The following is a 21,856-nucleotide window of genomic DNA, read 5'->3' on the forward strand; positions in this document are numbered from 1 at the left end:
TTTAGCATGCGTGCCATGAAACATGTGCCCTGGTCCGAAAGAATCTCCGCCGGTATTCCGACCCTACTAAATAGCATTAAAAGCTCGTGTGCGACTGTTTTGGCCGTGGCAGAGCGGAGCGGGATGGCCTCGGGGTACCGGGTGGCATAATCTAATATCACCAGTATGTAACGGTGTCCTCTTGCGGATTTTGGGAGGGGTCCCACAATGTCCATGGCTAGACGCTCAAATGGAGTTTCAATAATAGGTAGCGGTACTAGGGGGTTTCTATATGTGGGCCGCGGGGCCGTCTTCTGGCACTCGGGACAACTTTGGCAAAAGACCTCAACAGCCCTCTTAACTCCCGGCCAGTAAAATCTTGCCAGTATGCGCTCATAGGTTTTCTGCACGGCGAGGTGCGCGCCTAACTGATGCGTGTGCGCAAGATACAGCACCCGAGTGACATACTGTTTTGGGACTAGGAGCTGCTCTACTTCCTCTTCTCGCTTGTCCCTAACCACCCGGTATAACAGTCCGGCTTTACACATGAAGTAGGGGAAAACAAGTACACTCACCCCGCTCTGCTTCTGTCCGTTGATGACGTCCACGCGCTGCCGCGCCATCTCCAAGTTGGTGTCGCTCCACTGTGCTGTAGCGAATTCCCCTACCCTCGGAGAGGCGGGGGTGTCTGCGTTGGGGAACTCCGCAAAGGGGTCCGCTCCTGGGGTGCAGGGTGGTCCGGCGTCCCCTTCGGTGCCTGGGTCGTCAGGGCTGTGGGAGCTGTCACTTCCCGAGGCGTCAGACGGAGCTCCAAATGCTGGGCATGCGGGTCGCGTCCCGCGGGGTGGCCGTGGTCTGCTTCGGCGGCGGCGGCGGCGGCCTGCTCGCCTCCCTGGTGGTCTCTCCACGCCGGGTCGCCAGTGGCGTTCGAACAGGGGGCAGTCGTATCCAATCAGCAGGGGGACTGGCAGGGTCGGTACCACGCCCGCTGACACCAGTGTGGTGCCGCGGGTGGTTTGTATATGTATTTCGCATACTGGGTAGTCGCGCTTGTTTCCATGCACACAGCTGACGGGCATGATGGCGTCACTCACAGGCCCGGCATAGTCGGCGTGTACCAACGTCACGGCGCTGCCCGAGTCCAGGAGGGCCTCAGTGTCTACGCCGTTAATCCTCACCGGGAGGTTGGTGTGGCCGCGGCGGTCGGTGCCCGTGTGCAGGCAGCGTCTGCCGGCGTCGGTGCTGTTCGCAGAGGGCATCGGGACATCGCCCCCGTGGCGGTCCGGGCAGGACCAGGACAGGTGGTCAGCCTGGCCGCACACGTAGCAGCGGCGGGCCTGGTCCTGGTTCCGAGGGCTCTTATCCTGTTTGCTGGTGCGCTGTCGGGGCGGCGAGCGTCCCCTCCTATCCCGTCCTGTGCGCTCTTCCTGTTTGGGTTTCGCTGCTTCGCTCCTGGTACCTCTCATGACGTCCAGGGTCACTGTGTAATTCTCTACTAGGTTCACCAGCTCGTCCACCGAGCCGGGGGCGACCTGGGCTACATACTGTCGGGCCTCTGGCGGCAACATTCTGATACACTTATCGATCATTACTCTATCTACGGGGGGTAAGTCGCCTGCTGTCGTTAGCCAGCTATGAGTCAAACGGCCCAGGGCCGCTATTTGCGCGCGTGGTGGTTGGGAGAGATGGAAGGTCCAGTCGTGGAAGCGCTGTGCGCGTGCCGGTAAGCTGAGGCCCTGGCGAGCGAGTATTGCGATTTTTAGCCGTTGGTAGTCTCGGGAATCAGCGAGGGACAAATCTCCCCACGCCCGTTGTGGTTCCCCGGTGAGGAACGGCGCCAGGATGTTGGCCCAGTCAACCACTGGCCAACGCTCTCGAGCCGCGGTGCGCTCAAACAAGTCAATATACGTCTCGATGTCATCTTCTGGCGTGAGTTTAGTGAGTACTTCGGCTGGGTTGCGCGCAACGTTAGCCTCCCTATGGAAGTGGCGCACTAACTCCTGGACAGAGGCTTGTAAATTGTTTTGGCTCTGGAGGAGCGCTTCGATCGCTGGGTCCCTATCCATCTGTCCCAGAGAGGTCGGTGCGGTTCAGTTCGTAAAAAACCCACTATTCTCCACCACTTGTGGGAACTGAACAGAACCGAGACACTCAGTGGTACAGATTATTACAGAATCTCGCCTACAGGCGTCTTTATTTGTATAAACAGACCCGTGGGGTTGGGCTTGAAAAGGTAATCAGAATATCAGGTATGATCAAAACAACAAAAAGAGTCACTGGTGGGAGCTCCAGGCTTTCCCCTCTTTCCCTAGGGGTGGCGCTGGCCGGCTCTGTCCCTAACCAGGTCCCCACGGGGAACGTGTGATTTCGGGGATAATGCTCCTCCTGGCCGAGGCACACTGGCGGGGGTATTCCCTTCCCCGCCTCAACCTCGCCAGCGGAGTTAGTCTGTGTTAACGTCGGTAGCGTGTTGCCGCCAGTGCATGGCCCGTCTCTCCGAGTGTCATGTGAGAAGTGAGGGCAGAGGCAGCCTCGCCTACATATTGTCTGTCTGTCTGGCTCCGCAGGTGGTCTTGATTGGTACGCGTGAACTTGAGACAATATGTAGGCGGGGACGTAGCGGCCGTCTACCAGCTGGCCGAGTGGTAGGCGGGGCCTTCTCAGCTGCACTCCGCCCGCTTCCCACTGGCTCTCTCGGGTCCCCTGCTTACCTGGCGGCGTGTTGCCTAGCGACATGCCACATTATGTATTCAAGTACTCTATTGCCTCAAGTTCTAATGTGCCAGAACCACTTTAACGTCGTTGAATCATTTTTAACCGGGAATATCTATACTTTTACTCGAGTGCTGCAGGCGTTGACTACTTTGTCCACCGCTGTTCATAATATAGTGCTGACTAAAAGCATTCGGCTTTGAGTGATCTGACCTCGTGTGTGTGTGTGTGTGTGTGTGTGTGTGTGTGTGTGTGTGTGTGTGTGTGTGTGTGTGTGCGTGTGCGCGTGTGTGTGTGTGTGTGTGTGTGTGCGTGTGCGTGCACAGCTGTGGACACCACCAAGGACCCGTGTCAGAAGGTGAAGTGCAGTCGCCACAAGGTGTGCGTGGCTCAGGGTTACCAGAGGGCCATGTGCGTCAATCGCAAGAAACTGCAGGAACACAGGTAAGGTTGGCGCACAGGCCACGGGACTTCACCATTTGCATTTGAGCCACGGAACCACCATTTGATGAGATTTAGCCTCTCAGACCCAAAACTGAAGACTATTATGATTTTGTCCACAATTCCATGCGGTATTGATGTTGGTACCATTAGGAGAGATACAGTAACAGGCAAACGTTGATCAAAATAGCAATTCTTCTACATTTTCTCTACATGTCTAGACTTCTTGTAAATGTATAGTAATGCAGATTTTTAACAATCATTTAACTCTTGAGAGAAAGGGACTCGGGAGGGTCCATTTGGTTTCATTTTACGCTCTCAAGAGTTAAAGATCTATAAGGGTCCATTTGGTTACCAGCTCTCCAACATTTAGCCATGCGGGACCACCTGGAACCCCCTCTAGGCCCACTGGTGGTCCCCGGACCACTGGTTGAAAACCACCGTGCTATACAATTTACAATGCTGGTGTTTCTCAAACGTTTTAATTTCAAGGACCACCATAACTCTGAGAGTGTATACGAATTCCATTTGTACACCAACCAAGATTGAATCGTTAAGGAACCAGGAATTGCTATAAAGGATTCATCCCAACCCTAGACTCGGGAACCGGTGACGTTCCAGCTGGAATGATGACCAGTTCCTTTCCCCTCCAGCAGGTGCCACAGCTGGCCAGGGGGAGGCAGTTTAGAGACCAGGAATACTGCAAGTTGTTTTTGTGAGGGGTTCCTACCCTATAGGCCTAGGAGACACGGGGGAGAAAATGCAAACTCCACACAGAAAGGCCCTTTTGCCAACCCCACCCAGAGTATGGGCACTGATGACACGCCCCCAGTGCCCACAGCATCCCCACTGCCAGCGGGAATCGAACCCAGGACCTTCTAGCTGTGAGCCCACAGCGCTATACCGACTGCGGCCACCGTGACCCCCATTTTATGTTTATTTTAATGATCGATCGATTGTGTTCCACCTCGGATCAAAGGAGCCAACGGCAGTATCACCTCTTAAAACCCATTTTGGGCGGGAACCCCTTTTGGTGTTTTAAACATTATGCTATAATTTAGCTATTGAAAAATAGCAGATCTACAAGCTCGTAGCGCGCCACTCGGTGGCCGCTATGAGCTTGTAGGTCTGCTACCCTAAATGGGTTAAAAAAAAGGAAAAAAGAAGAAGCAATATATTATATTATCATTCGAATGTTGGTGTTATTCCAATTATTTGGGGGCACACGTGCAATACCCTCACGGCCCACCAGTGGGCCCTGCGCCAACACAAGGCTGAGAACCACTGTTATGTCTTGTACTTGACCTTCAGTTTCTGTCTGAGAAGAAGAAGACTGTAGGTACAGTATATGATGAAATGCTGTGGCCATATCTCGTCCTGCTGCATGGATGTCATTAACTGTGGATTTCCCCCCGTTTGGCTTGGTGTGGCCGCGGCCGGTCATTCTCGCTGCACTGTGACAAACATGCCTGCCCTGCGTCGGAACAACGCCACTCCCACAGAGACCACTTAGCCTTCTGCGGCTCGCTCCACTGGAAGCTATTTATCTCTCCTGACCCGCATACACACTTATTCCACTCTGAGAGGAGAGGAGGAAAAACAGTAGGTCCAATCTGAAAGGATTTAACCCATTAAGACATGAAGAAAACGTATGTTGCTACTGTACGTATATCAGTGGTGCTCAATCTTTTTCATGTCAAGGACACAGAGTATGATATTATGCATTTTGCCACAGACTCTCTCTCAAAATATTTTGTTTTTCGGGATGCCCAGAAGCAAAGATTTGAGTTTAAAAGAAATTGGTTTAAAAAAATATATAAATGTTTTAAAACGTTAACAATGTTTTATTTATACCAGATCTACAAGGCAAGCTATGCCCTATTTGAATAACAAGTAGCCTATAACATAATGATTAAAGTGGTTAAAAAATTTAACGACGGATGCTTTCTCGGTTTTAATGGGTCAATGGAGTGAGTCGTTCGCTATACCTGCGAACTAAAATCCGTTAACGACTAAGGATTTATCTTTTGCAATAAAGACGGCTTCCTCTTTGCGTCCGAGTCGATGTGTGGCCTGATATGGGCGATAAGCACAAACGGGGGATCGCGCTAAAACGTCCTTGCGTCATCACTTGACAACCTCAGTCAGGAAGTCAACACAGTATAGCTGGTGATGATGCCCGTGGGTTGTGCTCAGCGAGTGGATATGAAGTCCTTCACTGTGATAGCGAGTGTGTGAAGCAGTGAAAGCTATTTGGGGCCATGTTCTCTGTTAGATGGATTCTGTCCGTAGGGCTTTAACCCATTTAGACCTGACGACGATTCTACAAATGCCTTCTAAATCCTGACAGTTTTCTGAAAAACCCTGTGTTTCTACTGTATGTCAGTGGTTCTCAACCTTTCTCACGTCAAGGAGCCCCAGAAATATATGTAATTGGCCACTGACCCCCATCTGAAAATATGTTGTTTCAGGGACCCCCCCCCCCAGATGCAAAGATTTGAAAGATTTGTGCCACATTTTCGCGATTTGAAAATGTAGATCTGCTATTTTTCAACAGCTAAAGTATAACATAATGCTTAAAACACCAAAAGGGGTTCCCGTACGGAATGGGTTAACAGGAGAGTGTATTATGACACAGTGTTACTGTACATTGCAGGTATAGAGGCTTTTTTTTTATAATAGAAAGCAATACTGTGCAACTTTAGCAGGAACATGTCAAGCGTGAAACTCATAATTTATATGCTGGTCACTCAAAAAGTACATTTTTGTTTAACCCTGGTTAACGCCTGAGGCTGGTTGTACAAAATGTATTTTAAATCCTAGTCAAACGGTTTTCTGCTTTTCATGTCAATGACCCCTAAAATTGTATGTATTTGCGCTGCCGACCTCCATCCCAAAATATGTTGTTCCTGGGAACCCCCCCCAGACGCAAAGAGATCTGAGTTAAATATGTTCGCTGTAAAATATTAAAAGATTTGCACAAATGTTCACATAATTTTTTTTTATATATAAATAGCAGATCTACACACTCACATCTTGTGGATGGACGCTGGGCGGTAATAAGAATTTCAATCCATGGTCGATGTTTGTAAGGTCAATTTGTCATCGTTTTCACCAGCAAGTAAATATTGACTCTTATATATTATCCTCGGTTGCCTACGTCCCATCTCTTCCTCCCTCAGATTCCGACAGCCAGGGCAACAACAACCCAAAGCCCCAGAAAGCAGCTGTAAGCCTTGCCCTGTGGCTCCCTCCTCCCCGGTGTGCGGTTCTGACGGACACAACTACGCTTCCGAGGTATATAAAAACAACATCTCTGTTTATGTTGGGGTTTACTTTATTCTCCCTTTGACGAGGGAATTATTGTTCTCAGCCAGAATACCTAACACTGGCTTTATAGTCGCTGTCGTCCTCGTCTCCATAAAAACCTTGGTTTAAGAAATGAAATGTGCTCGTGTCATCATGTGAAATAACGAGAGGGGGGGTTCAGTCATGTAGCGTTTCCCGCTGCGGCGCTGACATGTATTATGTGAGCGCGTCAGGGGCCGGCGCGGTACATCTCTGCCAGTAGAGGGAGGGGGAGGGGGGTTTGAGGAGCGTGGTCCGCCATGATTAATGGCCGCCATGGCTTTGAGCGGCGCCGCCAATGCAACCAGCCACTTATTGATTTATGTATAGTTTTTAATTTTGACCTTGTACGAGGAGGAGGAGGTGTTATGGAGAGGGGGGGGGGGGGGGGGGGAATGAGAACTCACTCTGCCGGCCACCTTTCACTAAGCACGGTGTCTCATCTGAATGAGCAATCGCTTTTTCTGCGGTCACCCCCATAAATATTTGATCTGTCTCCCATGCCTTGGCCTCTCTCTCTCTCTCTCTCAGTCTGCCTCCCTCCATTCCGCCGTGGTGGAAAGTTACTCAGTAGTCAAGTGTAAAATCTGTCATTACGACGGCATCAAGGCCCGCCAAAATATTTTTTTTGTCGACTAAATTAACTGTAGATTTAGTCGACTAAAACCTTATGACATTTAGTCGACTAAAACTTTCCAGGTGACTAAAATGCGACTAAAAAATATTTTCAAATCAAAATTTGCTGCCAAAAACAACACTGGCTAGTACTCATTCCTCCTCTCTCTCTCTCTCTCTCTCTCTCTGTGTGCTCCTGTCCTGACAGTGCAAGCTGGAGCAGCAGGCCTGCCTGACAGGCAAGGAGCTGAGTCTGAAGTGCAGCGGCCTGTGTCCCTGTGTCACCACCGCTCCCACCACCGCCACCGTCACGCACCATCCCGACGACAGTAAGCACGGCAAGTAGCTCCTCCTCTCAGCCTTTTCCCCACGTTCACTAACGAGCCAGTGGCTCTCAACCCATTAAGCCATTGCATTCTGTCCTGAGATCAGATTCTAAAAATGTCTTCTACATCCTGACAGTTTTCTGAAAAAGCTATGTTTCTATGTCAGTCGTTCTTCGATTTTTCAAAAATAGCAGACCTACAAGCTCGTATGAGCTTGTAGATCTGCTATTTTTCAATAGCCAAAGCATATAACCTAATGCTAACACCAAAAGGGGTACCCGCCCAAAATGGGTTAAAGGGTGACATCATTTTAGATTTTGACTCCATTTTTGAGTGGTGCATCCATCGGGTGCAGCCACGCCAATGCCCAGCTTTGTCCGTCCCTCCCTATATGTTCCTATGTCTGAACCTATGTATGTTTAGTGTACCAACAGGGGGCGCTGTTGCACCACTCACTTCAGACAGGTCTGATTTTCTGAGCTCAATTTCACCCAAAAAAACCTGAACTTGTAACACTCAGTAGATTTTCTGTGGTCTGGGGTTTTCTGGCTCAAACAAGTGCTCTGATTTTCCTTCTGACTGAAAGTCAGTGCTAGACATCTCCCGTATCTCCATATATGGAGCTCTAGGTGAAAGCCTTTGTTACAATTTGAGTACTTTTTCCCACCACTGAAGCGTATACCTAGCACACAGCCCTATCTATGGCTAAAGCGTATACCTAGCACACAGGCCTATCTATGGCTGGCGGGATCCTATCGTGGAAAGGACATGACTCCAATTTCCTCCCCCTTGCGATGTTTACACTAACGGGATCAATATTGGCCAATCTCAAAGATCGGGGTTAGCTAGATTATCCCGGCGTGATGAAAACGGCCGTTCAATCATGTAGTAATTAATTATTTAGAGTGTACACTATCAGTCATTGCAACCAAACAGTATTGATCGTTCCATTATGCAGGGGCTCTTGGGCATGTGAAAATGCCAATTGATCAAGACGTATGAAATGTTACTCCTGTTTTTCTCATCTGCAGACCGAAATAGGGGTATTTGGTCTGAAACTGAACCTGGATTTAATATTGGAAAAAAACAAACAAAAAAACGGTGAGATGCTGTCGGACAGTTAATTGCATAAATTATGTTTTTCTCAGATGACCAGATAACACTGACAACTAACAGGTTCAGTTATTTTTGGTTCCTTCCATTGGAACGTTAATTATGAATTGAGTGAGCAAAACCATATACTACTATATTAGATTGTTATCACGATGAAACTTAACATGTTGATTACTTACACGAAGATTTTTTTATTTTGAAATGTGCAAATGAGGCATTTATATAGTACAATATGCAAAAAATAGAAAATATGAAAAAGCTACTACTGTGGAAGGGTTATCATATATTAATTTACTTATATTGATCCTATAAACAATTTAATATAGGCATAGTTTTGTACACTCAATTCATAATCAACATTCCAATTTCGGAGCTCTGGCTCATGGCCTAAGAACTGAAAAGAACTGAACCGGTTCCCATTGGGTGGAAAAAGGGGTCTTACTGTAGAATACTAGGATTAAAGTCTGTTAGACTAGAGGTTCTTTGTTTACAAATATTACTGTTCAGGGGCAAAAACTGCTTCATTCGCCGGTCACAGGATTGTAATCAACTGTTTACACTCCACGCCTGGGCAGGGGTCTCGATGCGTTGCGTAGACAGATACTAGGTTCTTAGCTTGCTTCTAATTATGATGACTATTTCTATGTATTTGATGTATTGCCTTGTATTGTTCTTGCTTACTCTAAATCGCTTTTACTCAAGTACATGTTTGAATTCCGGACTTTTACTTGTAACAGAGTAATTTCTACATTACGGTATTGAAAAATATACTGTGTGCTGCATGCTGAGGGCTTTTCATTTTAACGGTGGTATTGTGTGTGTGTGTGTGTGTGTGTGTGTGTGTGTGTGTGTGTGTGTGTGTGTGTGTGTGTGTGTGTGTGTGTGTGTGTGTGTGTGTGTGTGTGTGTGTGTGTGTGTGTGTGTGTGTGTGTGTGTGTGTGTGTGTGTCTATTGGAAGTTGGCTGTGCTTTTGATTCAAGTTTAGAGGAAGCTTTCCTTACTAAACAAGTAAAATATCAACCATTAGTACAGGCCATTATACAACTGGGCTATACGTGTCAACTCATTGTTTTTATATTTGGCAGCCTGGGCCATGTCCACAGGCTAGTGGTCAGAGGCTTGAGGATTATAGGGTTGTCCAAGTGTAAGGCAAAGCAGCTTGCAACATACTGTTCAATCTCCTCCATTATAGGCAGTCGGTCTATTTGGAGGAGAAGGTGCTTTTTGTACCCATGATTTACTTTCGGTGTTGGTAATATGACAGACTGAAGTGACCAATGTTTGCTGTGAATAAGTTCATGTGTTGCCTATATTCTGTACATTTAGGGCTTGTTTGGACTCTGAGACACGTGATGTTTCGAGTGGCGTAGTATATCAGAAGCAACTGAAAATATTTGTGCCCTTGATAAATAATAATAAATAATAAATGGAAATGTGTGTTCCTCCTCACACAGAGAGCTGCACGGGACAGGACCTGGCCGACCTGGGCGACCGCCTCAGAGACTGGTTCCAGCTACTCCATGGCAACGCTAAGCACAACAACTCTGGCAAGTCCGGAGGCACCGCTTCAGGTTAGGATCCGTAGGGGGGAATTAAAAGATTTCAGTGCACTGTGCCTACACATGTCGCGACCGCAGGTCGCGACATGTGTAGGCACAATGCAAGGAATAAATGCATTCGCCATGTATCCGAAGGAAGTCTGATCCAATCACTTTTAGATTTCTCCAGTTTAATCCTGAGTTTAAGTTTTTTAGTGTTCAAGATCTAATTTTAGGCATGTTTAAGCCTCGAGGAAAATCCGTGTTGAGGTTCTTAATCCACTGTTTTTCATTAAAACGTCTTTGTCCTACTGTCCAGTTAGGATTGTGTTGAAGTCCAGCGCATTTTAGAGCTCCAATGCCGTGCGCCATAAAATGTTGCACCAATCTTGTGGTTGTCTTTTTGGCATTGTTAATATTGTATCTGTGTCGTCCCAGCCTAGTACCTATTGTTTTACCTGTCTCTCCGACATATTGTAAACCACATTTTTCACATGTGATTAAATAAATGCAGTTGCTGGTTCTGGCTGTTATTTGTTGTTTAATCTCCAAGACGCGTTTTGTGGTTCTATTTTTTACTAATTGTTTGGGTTTGAAGTATTCTGGTCCCTGGCGTGCTGGTGTGTTGATTTCTTTTAGCTTGCTGTGTACTAGATAATCTTTAAGGTTTTTATTTTTTCTGTAGGCCGATATAATTTTATAATCTTTTAGAAGATCGTCTGTTCGGTTCTCAAAATTCCTTTTTATTCTGTTGTTGGCTAGTGTGCTCTGTGTTGAATAACTGGTTATCAGGGCCAATTTGGGGCCTGTATCTCGCACTTTTATTTCTAAGAAGGTTTTTTGGGCTTTCCGGAGGAAGGTCCTAGTGTATCCTCTTAGTCTGAGGGCATTAAATAGAGTTTTACAAGCTATTTTGAAATCACTTCTTTGCGTGCAAATCCTATGGAATCTTAGTAGTTGTGATTTGACTATTCCTGTGTAGGAGTGTGTCGGGTGGAATGACGTTTTGTGTAATAGGGCGTGAGTGTCTGTTTCTTTAAAGAATACTTTTAAGTCTAGTTTCCCATTTGTGTTAAAGTTTGGGCCCTTGAAGATTGTTACATCAAGAAAGTCAATCCTTTCTGTGTGTGTCACATATTTTATCGTTATGGATCTATGATGGCTATTTAAAACATCAATAAATTCCTGGAATTCTTCTTGGCTATGTTCCCATATTCCAAAAATATCATCTAGAAATCTATAGTAATGTGTCGGTTTAAGTCTGCATTTTTCTAGTGCGGTCTGTTCCCATATGCTCATGTAAATGTTTGCATAAGATGGTGCAAATCTCTTTCCCATGGCCGTGCCTTTGATTTGTAAATAGAATTTGTTGTTAAAGGAAAAATCATTCTGGGTTAGATTTAAGTCTAGTAATTGGAGTATTTCCTCCTCTGGTCGACTTGTGTCTGGGTATTTACTAAAGACTTCCCTGACTGCTTGGAGTCCTGATTCTGTTTCAATGTTTGTGTAGAGGCTGTCTATATCTATTGAAAATAGAAGGGCCTCCTTTCCTACTTTAATAGCTTTAATTTTGTCCACAAAATCGTAAGTGTCTTTTATAAAACTGGGGTGTTTTATCGACAGTGGGTTCAGGAAATATTCAATAAACTCTGCTGTCTGATACGTCTCGCTGCCACAGTCCGACACAATTGGTCTCCCGGGTGGAATTTCATATGGTATTGTCCATGAATCCGGGCTTTTGTGTATTTTTGGTAAAAGATAAAATATCCTAGCCCGTGGGCTATCCTGTCCTATTAAGTATTGGTGTTGTTTGGCGTTTATGTGCCTTTTGTCCTTAAGACTGTTTATGATGGCTATGGCCTTCGTAGCTGTCTGCATGTAAATGGGTTGGTCTAATTGCCTATAATGGTCCTGATTGTTGAGCTGTCTCTCACCTTCTAAAAGGTATTGGTGTCGATCCATAATTACTATGCAGGAGCCTTTGTCTGCTGGTTTGATAATGATTTGTTTGTTGTTGATTAGTTCCCTAAGTGCCCTGGTTTGTTCTATTGTGAGATTATCTTTTTCCTTAATGTGTCCTGGTATGCGTGTTACCGTATTCATGTCCTTCTGCATCAGTCGTTTAAGACTGCTTGGGATTAAATTCTCAGACGGTTCCCAGCTTGATTTTGGTCGAAAAGGCAGTATCTCCGTTCCTTGGTCCATTCCAAAGTGTGTAGCTAGTTTCAATCTGCGGTGATACTGAGAAAGGTCTTTCTTTAACCTGTTGGTTTGTTGTTTATAGATATCCAGTGTCGGGACAAAGGAAAGTCCCTTTTCCAGCAGTTCGGTCTGGTGTTGATCTGGCTGGAAGTAATGGGACAGATTAATTATGTTTGACTTGCCCCCCCTCCTTTCTGGGTTTATGGGGTCTATAAGTTTAAACTAGTAAGCCAATTTACAAGCATTGCTTTGCCTGTCTCTGTTGTCCAATGTACGTTATCAGGAACCACTTTAAACCCCCTGTCATCCAATTTAGGGAGGTAATTATAGGTAATAATATTGCGATTTAGCTCTCTCATGTTATCCTTATCCTTTATTGAGAAATTAGTTGAGTAGTTGACTAAAGGGACATGGATACTTGCAGTTGGGAAGGCGTTCTGTGCTGCTGCGATGGCCTCTCTCAATGCTCTCTGCGCTTGTTTTGGAGCGTGGCCTCTCTCGTTTATCCCAACCGACAGGATGCAATAGGCTACAGTGGTGTTGCTCGGTATCCTCTCTAGTAGGGCCTTCGTATGTTGGAAGCCCATTCCTGGGTAGCAATCCACTTGCAGATCTGGTCGTGTCAGAGATGGAAGTTGGCTCATGTTTGAGTCTCCTATGATGAGGATGCTTTTCTTTGGGAATAGTCTCCAACGTTGGTTCTTCTTCCCGGTGTTGATGTGTTTGTAGACTTCCCCTGGGGTCCTTGGCTCGTCTATTTCTGGTTCATCTGATTCCTTTTCTCGGTTCTCTCCTGGGTCTGTCCTGGTCCTCCTAGGGGCTGCTTCTGTGTCCTGGGTCCGGTCCTGTGTAGTCTTCTTCTTTGTTGGTTCCGTCCTGTTGTGGTCAGTCCTCTGGGGTTTTGGCGTGCCATTTGGATTGGCTCTCCTACTTCGTGTTTGCCTCTGTGGTGGGCTCTTCTGTGGTGGTAGGGTCAGGGAGGGGAACTCTACTTCCGATAGATCCGTTCTAGGGGGGACCTGTACTATGGTTGGTAGTATTGTCTTGGAAATAAGTATGGTGGGGAACATGGGGGGGGTCGAGGTCAGAGAGGGTGGGGAGAGGGGGGCAGTGGATACACAAGGGGGGGGGTTTTTTGGAGAACGATGGGGAGTGGACACAGGTATATCAGGATCAGAGGAAGGAGGAGGAGGGGGGGATGGGGGTAAAGTGGGAATAGGCAGAGAGACAGTAGTAGGAGGGGGAGGGGTAGAAATGGCAGTTCTATTTGATCTGAGCTGTGTGATCATAAGTTGGGCTTTGTTTATCTCCAAATGTGTTAGTCTTTTCCCTAAGTTTTTTCTAGCCCATCTGATTGCTATGGTAAAGGCTTTTTTCTCCTCGTCCTCTGTTAAGTTATCTGTTAACTCTTGTTTGGTTGTGTTTAAGACTGTGGTGTAGTGTTCTTCTAAGGCTAAGATGGTTGTGTGACACCAGTGTCTGGATATCCCTTCGAGTAATAGGGTGGTTTTAGCCGTTGGTAGAGCTGGTTTTATCAAATTTATGAGTTCAAGGGTTTTCCTTGCTATACTCGCTGGTGGTCTGCTAGAAGAATTTACATTCTGCAGATGATGTGTACTTATGATCAATTTGTTCATGGTTCTGATGGCTTTTAAGAAGTCACCTCTTTCTGTGTGGTGTGTGTGTGTGTAGGTATGTGTGTTGTATCTTACGGGACCCGATCGGGTCTGGTGTTGAGGTCTCTCTCCGGCTCTTGGGTGAGGTACTGACTGCTGGTTTTGCTGTCTCTTGTTCAACCAAGGTTGGTTCTGTCTCCGGAGGACCTGTGGTCTGTGGTCAGGCCGTTGGTTGTGTGGAATTCCCTGTGACTGGTGGGGAGATCTCTGTCTGGGTCTGTTCTTCAACCAGGGCTCCTCCAGTCTAGGGTGGAATTCTCGCCTGTCTTCCGGCGGTATGGTGTTGATTCTCTCCTGGTGATATGGCTGGTTTCCAGCCCATCGTCCCGGTGGAGGGTCTCGTCGGTGTGGCCCGTCCTCAGGCCATGTAACTTCCGTGGTTCTGCGGTGGTCTCTCCATTGGTTCTTCTGATGCATGCTATAGCTATTTCGGACTGGTATTGTCCTTCTTCAGGCAGGATTGATTCTGTTAGAAGAATGATTAGTTGTGCTGAAACCCTGGTTTATATGTGTTCCTAATGGTGGGCGTGACTGATAGTCTTTGGCCAATCAGCTTTGTTTGATAGGTGTGGCTTACTTAGCCATTGTTTCACTCTGTCCAATCAGAATCAATGGGTGTGTGTTCTATTGTTCTGGATTTTTTTCAGTTGTGGTTTGGTTTTAGTAGAGACCAAATGTCTCTAATGGAGAATCAGTAATAATTATAAAAGACTTATCTCCGGTTTCCAGGTACTAGCTCAGGGGGGAATTAAAAGATTTCAGTGCACTGTGCCTACACATGTCGCGACCGCAGGTCGCGACATGTGTAGGCACAATGCAAGGAATAAATGCATTCGCCATGTATCCGAAGGAAGTCTGATCCAATCACTTTTAGATTTCTCCAGTTTAATCCTGAGTTTAAGTTTTTTAGTGTTCAAGATCTAATTTTAGGCATGTTTAAGCCTCGAGGAAAATCCGTGTTGAGGTTCTTAATCCACTGTTTTTCATTAAAACGTCTTTGTCCTACTGTCCAGTTAGGATTGTGTTGAAGTCCAGCGCATTTTAGAGCTCCAATGCCGTGCGCCATAAAATGTTGCACCAATCTTGTGGTTGTCTTTTTGGCATTGTTAATATTGTATCTGTGTCGTCCCAGCCTAGTACCTATTGTTTTACCTGTCTCTCCGACATATTGTAAACCACATTTTTCACATGTGATTAAATAAATGCAGTTGCTGGTTCTGGCTGTTATTTGTTGTTTAATCTCCAAGACGCGTTTTGTGGTTCTATTTTTTACTAATTGTTTGGGTTTGAAGTATTCTGGTCCCTGGCGTGCTGGTGTGTTGATTTCTTTTAGCTTGCTGTGTACTAGATAATCTTTAAGGTTTTTATTTTTTCTGTAGGCCGATATAATTTTATAATCTTTTAGAAGATCGTCTGTTCGGTTCTCAAAATTCCTTTTTATTCTGTTGTTGGCTAGTGTGCTCTGTGTTGAATAACTGGTTATCAGGGCCAATTTGGGGCCTGTATCTCGCACTTTTATTTCTAAGAAGGTTTTTTGGGCTTTCCGGAGGAAGGTCCTAGTGTATCCTCTTAGTCTGAGGGCATTAAATAGAGTTTTACAAGCTATTTTGAAATCACTTCTTTGCGTGCAAATCCTATGGAATCTTAGTAGTTGTGATTTGACTATTCCTGTGTAGGAGTGTGTCGGGTGGAATGACGTTTTGTGTAATAGGGCGTGAGTGTCTGTTTCTTTAAAGAATACTTTTAAGTCTAGTTTCCCATTTGTGTTAAAGTTTGGGCCCTTGAAGATTGTTACATCAAGAAAGTCAATCCTTTCTGTGTGTGTCACATATTTTATCGTTATGGATCTATGATGGCTATTTAAAACATCAATAAATTCCTGGAATTCTTCTTGGCTATGTTCCCATATTCCAAAAATATCATCTAGAAATCTATAGTAATGTGTCGGTTTAAGTCTGCATTTTTCTAGTGCGGTCTGTTCCCATATGCTCATGTAAATGTTTGCATAAGATGGTGCAAATCTCTTTCCCATGGCCGTGCCTTTGATTTGTAAATAGAATTTGTTGTTAAAGGAAAAATCATTCTGGGTTAGATTTAAGTCTAGTAATTGGAGTATTTCCTCCTCTGGTCGACTTGTGTCTGGGTATTTACTAAAGACTTCCCTGACTGCTTGGAGTCCTGATTCTGTTTCAATGTTTGTGTAGAGGCTGTCTATATCTATTGAAAATAGAAGGGCCTCCTTTCCTACTTTAATAGCTTTAATTTTGTCCACAAAATCGTAAGTGTCTTTTATAAAACTGGGGTGTTTTATCGACAGTGGGTTCAGGAAATATTCAATAAACTCTGCTGTCTGATACGTCTCGCTGCCACAGTCCGACACAATTGGTCTCCCGGGTGGAATTTCATATGGTATTGTCCATGAATCCGGGCTTTTGTGTATTTTTGGTAAAAGATAAAATATCCTAGCCCGTGGGCTATCCTGTCCTATTAAGTATTGGTGTTGTTTGGCGTTTATGTGCCTTTTGTCCTTAAGACTGTTTATGATGGCTATGGCCTTCGTAGCTGTCTGCATGTAAATGGGTTGGTCTAATTGCCTATAATGGTCCTGATTGTTGAGCTGTCTCTCACCTTCTAAAAGGTATTGGTGTCGATCCATAATTACTATGCAGGAGCCTTTGTCTGCTGGTTTGATAATGATTTGTTTGTTGTTGATTAGTTCCCTAAGTGCCCTGGTTTGTTCTATTGTGAGATTATCTTTTTCCTTAATGTGTCCTGGTATGCGTGTTACCGTATTCATGTCCTTCTGCATCAGTCGTTTAAGACTGCTTGGGATTAAATTCTCAGACGGTTCCCAGCTTGATTTTGGTCGAAAAGGCAGTATCTCCGTTCCTTGGTCCATTCCAAAGTGTGTAGCTAGTTTCAATCTGCGGTGATACTGAGAAAGGTCTTTCTTTAACCTGTTGGTTTGTTGTTTATAGATATCCAGTGTCGGGACAAAGGAAAGTCCCTTTTCCAGCAGTTCGGTCTGGTGTTGATCTGGCTGGAAGTAATGGGACAGATTAATTATGTTTGACTTGCCCCCCCTCCTTTCTGGGTTTATGGGGTCTATAAGTTTAAACTAGTAAGCCAATTTACAAGCATTGCTTTGCCTGTCTCTGTTGTCCAATGTACGTTATCAGGAACCACTTTAAACCCCCTGTCATCCAATTTAGGGAGGTAATTATAGGTAATAATATTGCGATTTAGCTCTCTCATGTTATCCTTATCCTTTATTGAGAAATTAGTTGAGTAGTTGACTAAAGGGACATGGATACTTGCAGTTGGGAAGGCGTTCTGTGCTGCTGCGATGGCCTCTCTCAATGCTCTCTGCGCTTGTTTTGGAGCGTGGCCTCTCTCGTTTATCCCAACCGACAGGATGCAATAGGCTACAGTGGTGTTGCTCGGTATCCTCTCTAGTAGGGCCTTCGTATGTTGGAAGCCCATTCCTGGGTAGCAATCCACTTGCAGATCTGGTCGTGTCAGAGATGGAAGTTGGCTCATGTTTGAGTCTCCTATGATGAGGATGCTTTTCTTTGGGAATAGTCTCCAACGTTGGTTCTTCTTCCCGGTGTTGATGTGTTTGTAGACTTCCCCTGGGGTCCTTGGCTCGTCTATTTCTGGTTCATCTGATTCCTTTTCTCGGTTCTCTCCTGGGTCTGTCCTGGTCCTCCTAGGGGCTGCTTCTGTGTCCTGGGTCCGGTCCTGTGTAGTCTTCTTCTTTGTTGGTTCCGTCCTGTTGTGGTCAGTCCTCTGGGGTTTTGGCGTGCCATTTGGATTGGCTCTCCTACTTCGTGTTTGCCTCTGTGGTGGGCTCTTCTGTGGTGGTAGGGTCAGGGAGGGGAACTCTACTTCCGATAGATCCGTTCTAGGGGGGACCTGTACTATGGTTGGTAGTATTGTCTTGGAAATAAGTATGGTGGGGAACATGGGGGGGGTCGAGGTCAGAGAGGGTGGGGAGAGGGGGGCAGTGGATACACAAGGGGGGGGGTTTTTTGGAGAACGATGGGGAGTGGACACAGGTATATCAGGATCAGAGGAAGGAGGAGGAGGGGGGGATGGGGGTAAAGTGGGAATAGGCAGAGAGACAGTAGTAGGAGGGGGAGGGGTAGAAATGGCAGTTCTATTTGATCTGAGCTGTGTGATCATAAGTTGGGCTTTGTTTATCTCCAAATGTGTTAGTCTTTTCCCTAAGTTTTTTCTAGCCCATCTGATTGCTATGGTAAAGGCTTTTTTCTCCTCGTCCTCTGTTAAGTTATCTGTTAACTCTTGTTTGGTTGTGTTTAAGACTGTGGTGTAGTGTTCTTCTAAGGCTAAGATGGTTGTGTGACACCAGTGTCTGGATATCCCTTCGAGTAATAGGGTGGTTTTAGCCGTTGGTAGAGCTGGTTTTATCAAATTTATGAGTTCAAGGGTTTTCCTTGCTATACTCGCTGGTGGTCTGCTAGAAGAATTTACATTCTGCAGATGATGTGTACTTATGATCAATTTGTTCATGGTTCTGATGGCTTTTAAGAAGTCACCTCTTTCTGTGTGGTGTGTGTGTGTGTAGGTATGTGTGTTGTATCTTACGGGACCCGATCGGGTCTGGTGTTGAGGTCTCTCTCCGGCTCTTGGGTGAGGTACTGACTGCTGGTTTTGCTGTCTCTTGTTCAACCAAGGTTGGTTCTGTCTCCGGAGGACCTGTGGTCTGTGGTCAGGCCGTTGGTTGTGTGGAATTCCCTGTGACTGGTGGGGAGATCTCTGTCTGGGTCTGTTCTTCAACCAGGGCTCCTCCAGTCTAGGGTGGAATTCTCGCCTGTCTTCCGGCGGTATGGTGTTGATTCTCTCCTGGTGATATGGCTGGTTTCCAGCCCATCGTCCCGGTGGAGGGTCTCGTCGGTGTGGCCCGTCCTCAGGCCATGTAACTTCCGTGGTTCTGCGGTGGTCTCTCCATTGGTTCTTCTGATGCATGCTATAGCTATTTCGGACTGGTATTGTCCTTCTTCAGGCAGGATTGATTCTGTTAGAAGAATGATTAGTTGTGCTGAAACCCTGGTTTATATGTGTTCCTAATGGTGGGCGTGACTGATAGTCTTTGGCCAATCAGCTTTGTTTGATAGGTGTGGCTTACTTAGCCATTGTTTCACTCTGTCCAATCAGAATCAATGGGTGTGTGTTCTATTGTTCTGGATTTTTTTCAGTTGTGGTTTGGTTTTAGTAGAGACCAAATGTCTCTAATGGAGAATCAGTAATAATTATAAAAGACTTATCTCCGGTTTCCAGGTACTAGCTCAGGGGGGAATTAAAAGATTTCAGTGCACTGTGCCTACACATGTCGCGACCGCAGGTCGCGACATGTGTAGGCACAATGCAAGGAATAAATGCATTCGCCATGTATCCGAAGGAAGTCTGATCCAATCACTTTTAGATTTCTCCAGTTTAATCCTGAGTTTAAGTTTTTTAGTGTTCAAGATCTAATTTTAGGCATGTTTAAGCCTCGAGGAAAATCCGTGTTGAGGTTCTTAATCCACTGTTTTTCATTAAAACGTCTTTGTCCTACTGTCCAGTTAGGATTGTGTTGAAGTCCAGCGCATTTTAGAGCTCCAATGCCGTGCGCCATAAAATGTTGCACCAATCTTGTGGTTGTCTTTTTGGCATTGTTAATATTGTATCTGTGTCGTCCCAGCCTAGTACCTATTGTTTTACCTGTCTCTCCGACATATTGTAAACCACATTTTTCACATGTGATTAAATAAATGCAGTTGCTGGTTCTGGCTGTTATTTGTTGTTTAATCTCCAAGACGCGTTTTGTGGTTCTATTTTTTACTAATTGTTTGGGTTTGAAGTATTCTGGTCCCTGGCGTGCTGGTGTGTTGATTTCTTTTAGCTTGCTGTGTACTAGATAATCTTTAAGGTTTTTATTTTTTCTGTAGGCCGATATAATTTTATAATCTTTTAGAAGATCGTCTGTTCGGTTCTCAAAATTCCTTTTTATTCTGTTGTTGGCTAGTGTGCTCTGTGTTGAATAACTGGTTATCAGGGCCAATTTGGGGCCTGTATCTCGCACTTTTATTTCTAAGAAGGTTTTTTGGGCTTTCCGGAGGAAGGTCCTAGTGTATCCTCTTAGTCTGAGGGCATTAAATAGAGTTTTACAAGCTATTTTGAAATCACTTCTTTGCGTGCAAATCCTATGGAATCTTAGTAGTTGTGATTTGACTATTCCTGTGTAGGAGTGTGTCGGGTGGAATGACGTTTTGTGTAATAGGGCGTGAGTGTCTGTTTCTTTAAAGAATACTTTTAAGTCTAGTTTCCCATTTGTGTTAAAGTTTGGGCCCTTGAAGATTGTTACATCAAGAAAGTCAATCCTTTCTGTGTGTGTCACATATTTTATCGTTATGGATCTATGATGGCTATTTAAAACATCAATAAATTCCTGGAATTCTTCTTGGCTATGTTCCCATATTCCAAAAATATCATCTAGAAATCTATAGTAATGTGTCGGTTTAAGTCTGCATTTTTCTAGTGCGGTCTGTTCCCATATGCTCATGTAAATGTTTGCATAAGATGGTGCAAATCTCTTTCCCATGGCCGTGCCTTTGATTTGTAAATAGAATTTGTTGTTAAAGGAAAAATCATTCTGGGTTAGATTTAAGTCTAGTAATTGGAGTATTTCCTCCTCTGGTCGACTTGTGTCTGGGTATTTACTAAAGACTTCCCTGACTGCTTGGAGTCCTGATTCTGTTTCAATGTTTGTGTAGAGGCTGTCTATATCTATTGAAAATAGAAGGGCCTCCTTTCCTACTTTAATAGCTTTAATTTTGTCCACAAAATCGTAAGTGTCTTTTATAAAACTGGGGTGTTTTATCGACAGTGGGTTCAGGAAATATTCAATAAACTCTGCTGTCTGATACGTCTCGCTGCCACAGTCCGACACAATTGGTCTCCCGGGTGGAATTTCATATGGTATTGTCCATGAATCCGGGCTTTTGTGTATTTTTGGTAAAAGATAAAATATCCTAGCCCGTGGGCTATCCTGTCCTATTAAGTATTGGTGTTGTTTGGCGTTTATGTGCCTTTTGTCCTTAAGACTGTTTATGATGGCTATGGCCTTCGTAGCTGTCTGCATGTAAATGGGTTGGTCTAATTGCCTATAATGGTCCTGATTGTTGAGCTGTCTCTCACCTTCTAAAAGGTATTGGTGTCGATCCATAATTACTATGCAGGAGCCTTTGTCTGCTGGTTTGATAATGATTTGTTTGTTGTTGATTAGTTCCCTAAGTGCCCTGGTTTGTTCTATTGTGAGATTATCTTTTTCCTTAATGTGTCCTGGTATGCGTGTTACCGTATTCATGTCCTTCTGCATCAGTCGTTTAAGACTGCTTGGGATTAAATTCTCAGACGGTTCCCAGCTTGATTTTGGTCGAAAAGGCAGTATCTCCGTTCCTTGGTCCATTCCAAAGTGTGTAGCTAGTTTCAATCTGCGGTGATACTGAGAAAGGTCTTTCTTTAACCTGTTGGTTTGTTGTTTATAGATATCCAGTGTCGGGACAAAGGAAAGTCCCTTTTCCAGCAGTTCGGTCTGGTGTTGATCTGGCTGGAAGTAATGGGACAGATTAATTATGTTTGACTTGCCCCCCCTCCTTTCTGGGTTTATGGGGTCTATAAGTTTAAACTAGTAAGCCAATTTACAAGCATTGCTTTGCCTGTCTCTGTTGTCCAATGTACGTTATCAGGAACCACTTTAAACCCCCTGTCATCCAATTTAGGGAGGTAATTATAGGTAATAATATTGTGATTTAGCTCTCTCATGTTATCCTTATCCTTTATTGAGAAATTAGTTGAGTAGTTGACTAAAGGGACATGGATACTTGCAGTTGGGAAGGCGTTC

The 21,856-nt window shown here is 45.1% G+C and overlaps 1 protein-coding gene across 1 annotated transcript in view; it reads left to right on the plus strand.

Annotated features, from left to right (window-relative positions):
• Positions 1-2,355: 2,355 nt before the first annotated feature.
• LOC308333149 (testican-2) overlaps positions 2,356-21,856 on the plus strand; it is a gene marked incomplete at its 5' end in the record, with an annotated part of 34,967 nt that continues 15,466 nt past the window's right edge. Inside the window, 5 exons of the mRNA XM_080789344.1 lie at positions 2,356-2,425; positions 3,018-3,135; positions 6,315-6,429; positions 7,304-7,424; positions 9,989-10,105. Coding sequence (XP_080645470.1) covers positions 2,356-2,425; positions 3,018-3,135; positions 6,315-6,429; positions 7,304-7,424; positions 9,989-10,105 — 541 coding nt within the window. The remainder of the gene's footprint in view (positions 2,426-3,017; positions 3,136-6,314; positions 6,430-7,303; positions 7,425-9,988; positions 10,106-21,856) is intronic.

Source organism: Protomyctophum bolini (assembly GCF_963924005.1).
Source record: "Protomyctophum bolini genome assembly, chromosome: 18".
In the NCBI taxonomy this organism is placed as follows: Eukaryota; Metazoa; Chordata; class Actinopteri; order Myctophiformes; family Myctophidae; genus Protomyctophum; species Protomyctophum bolini.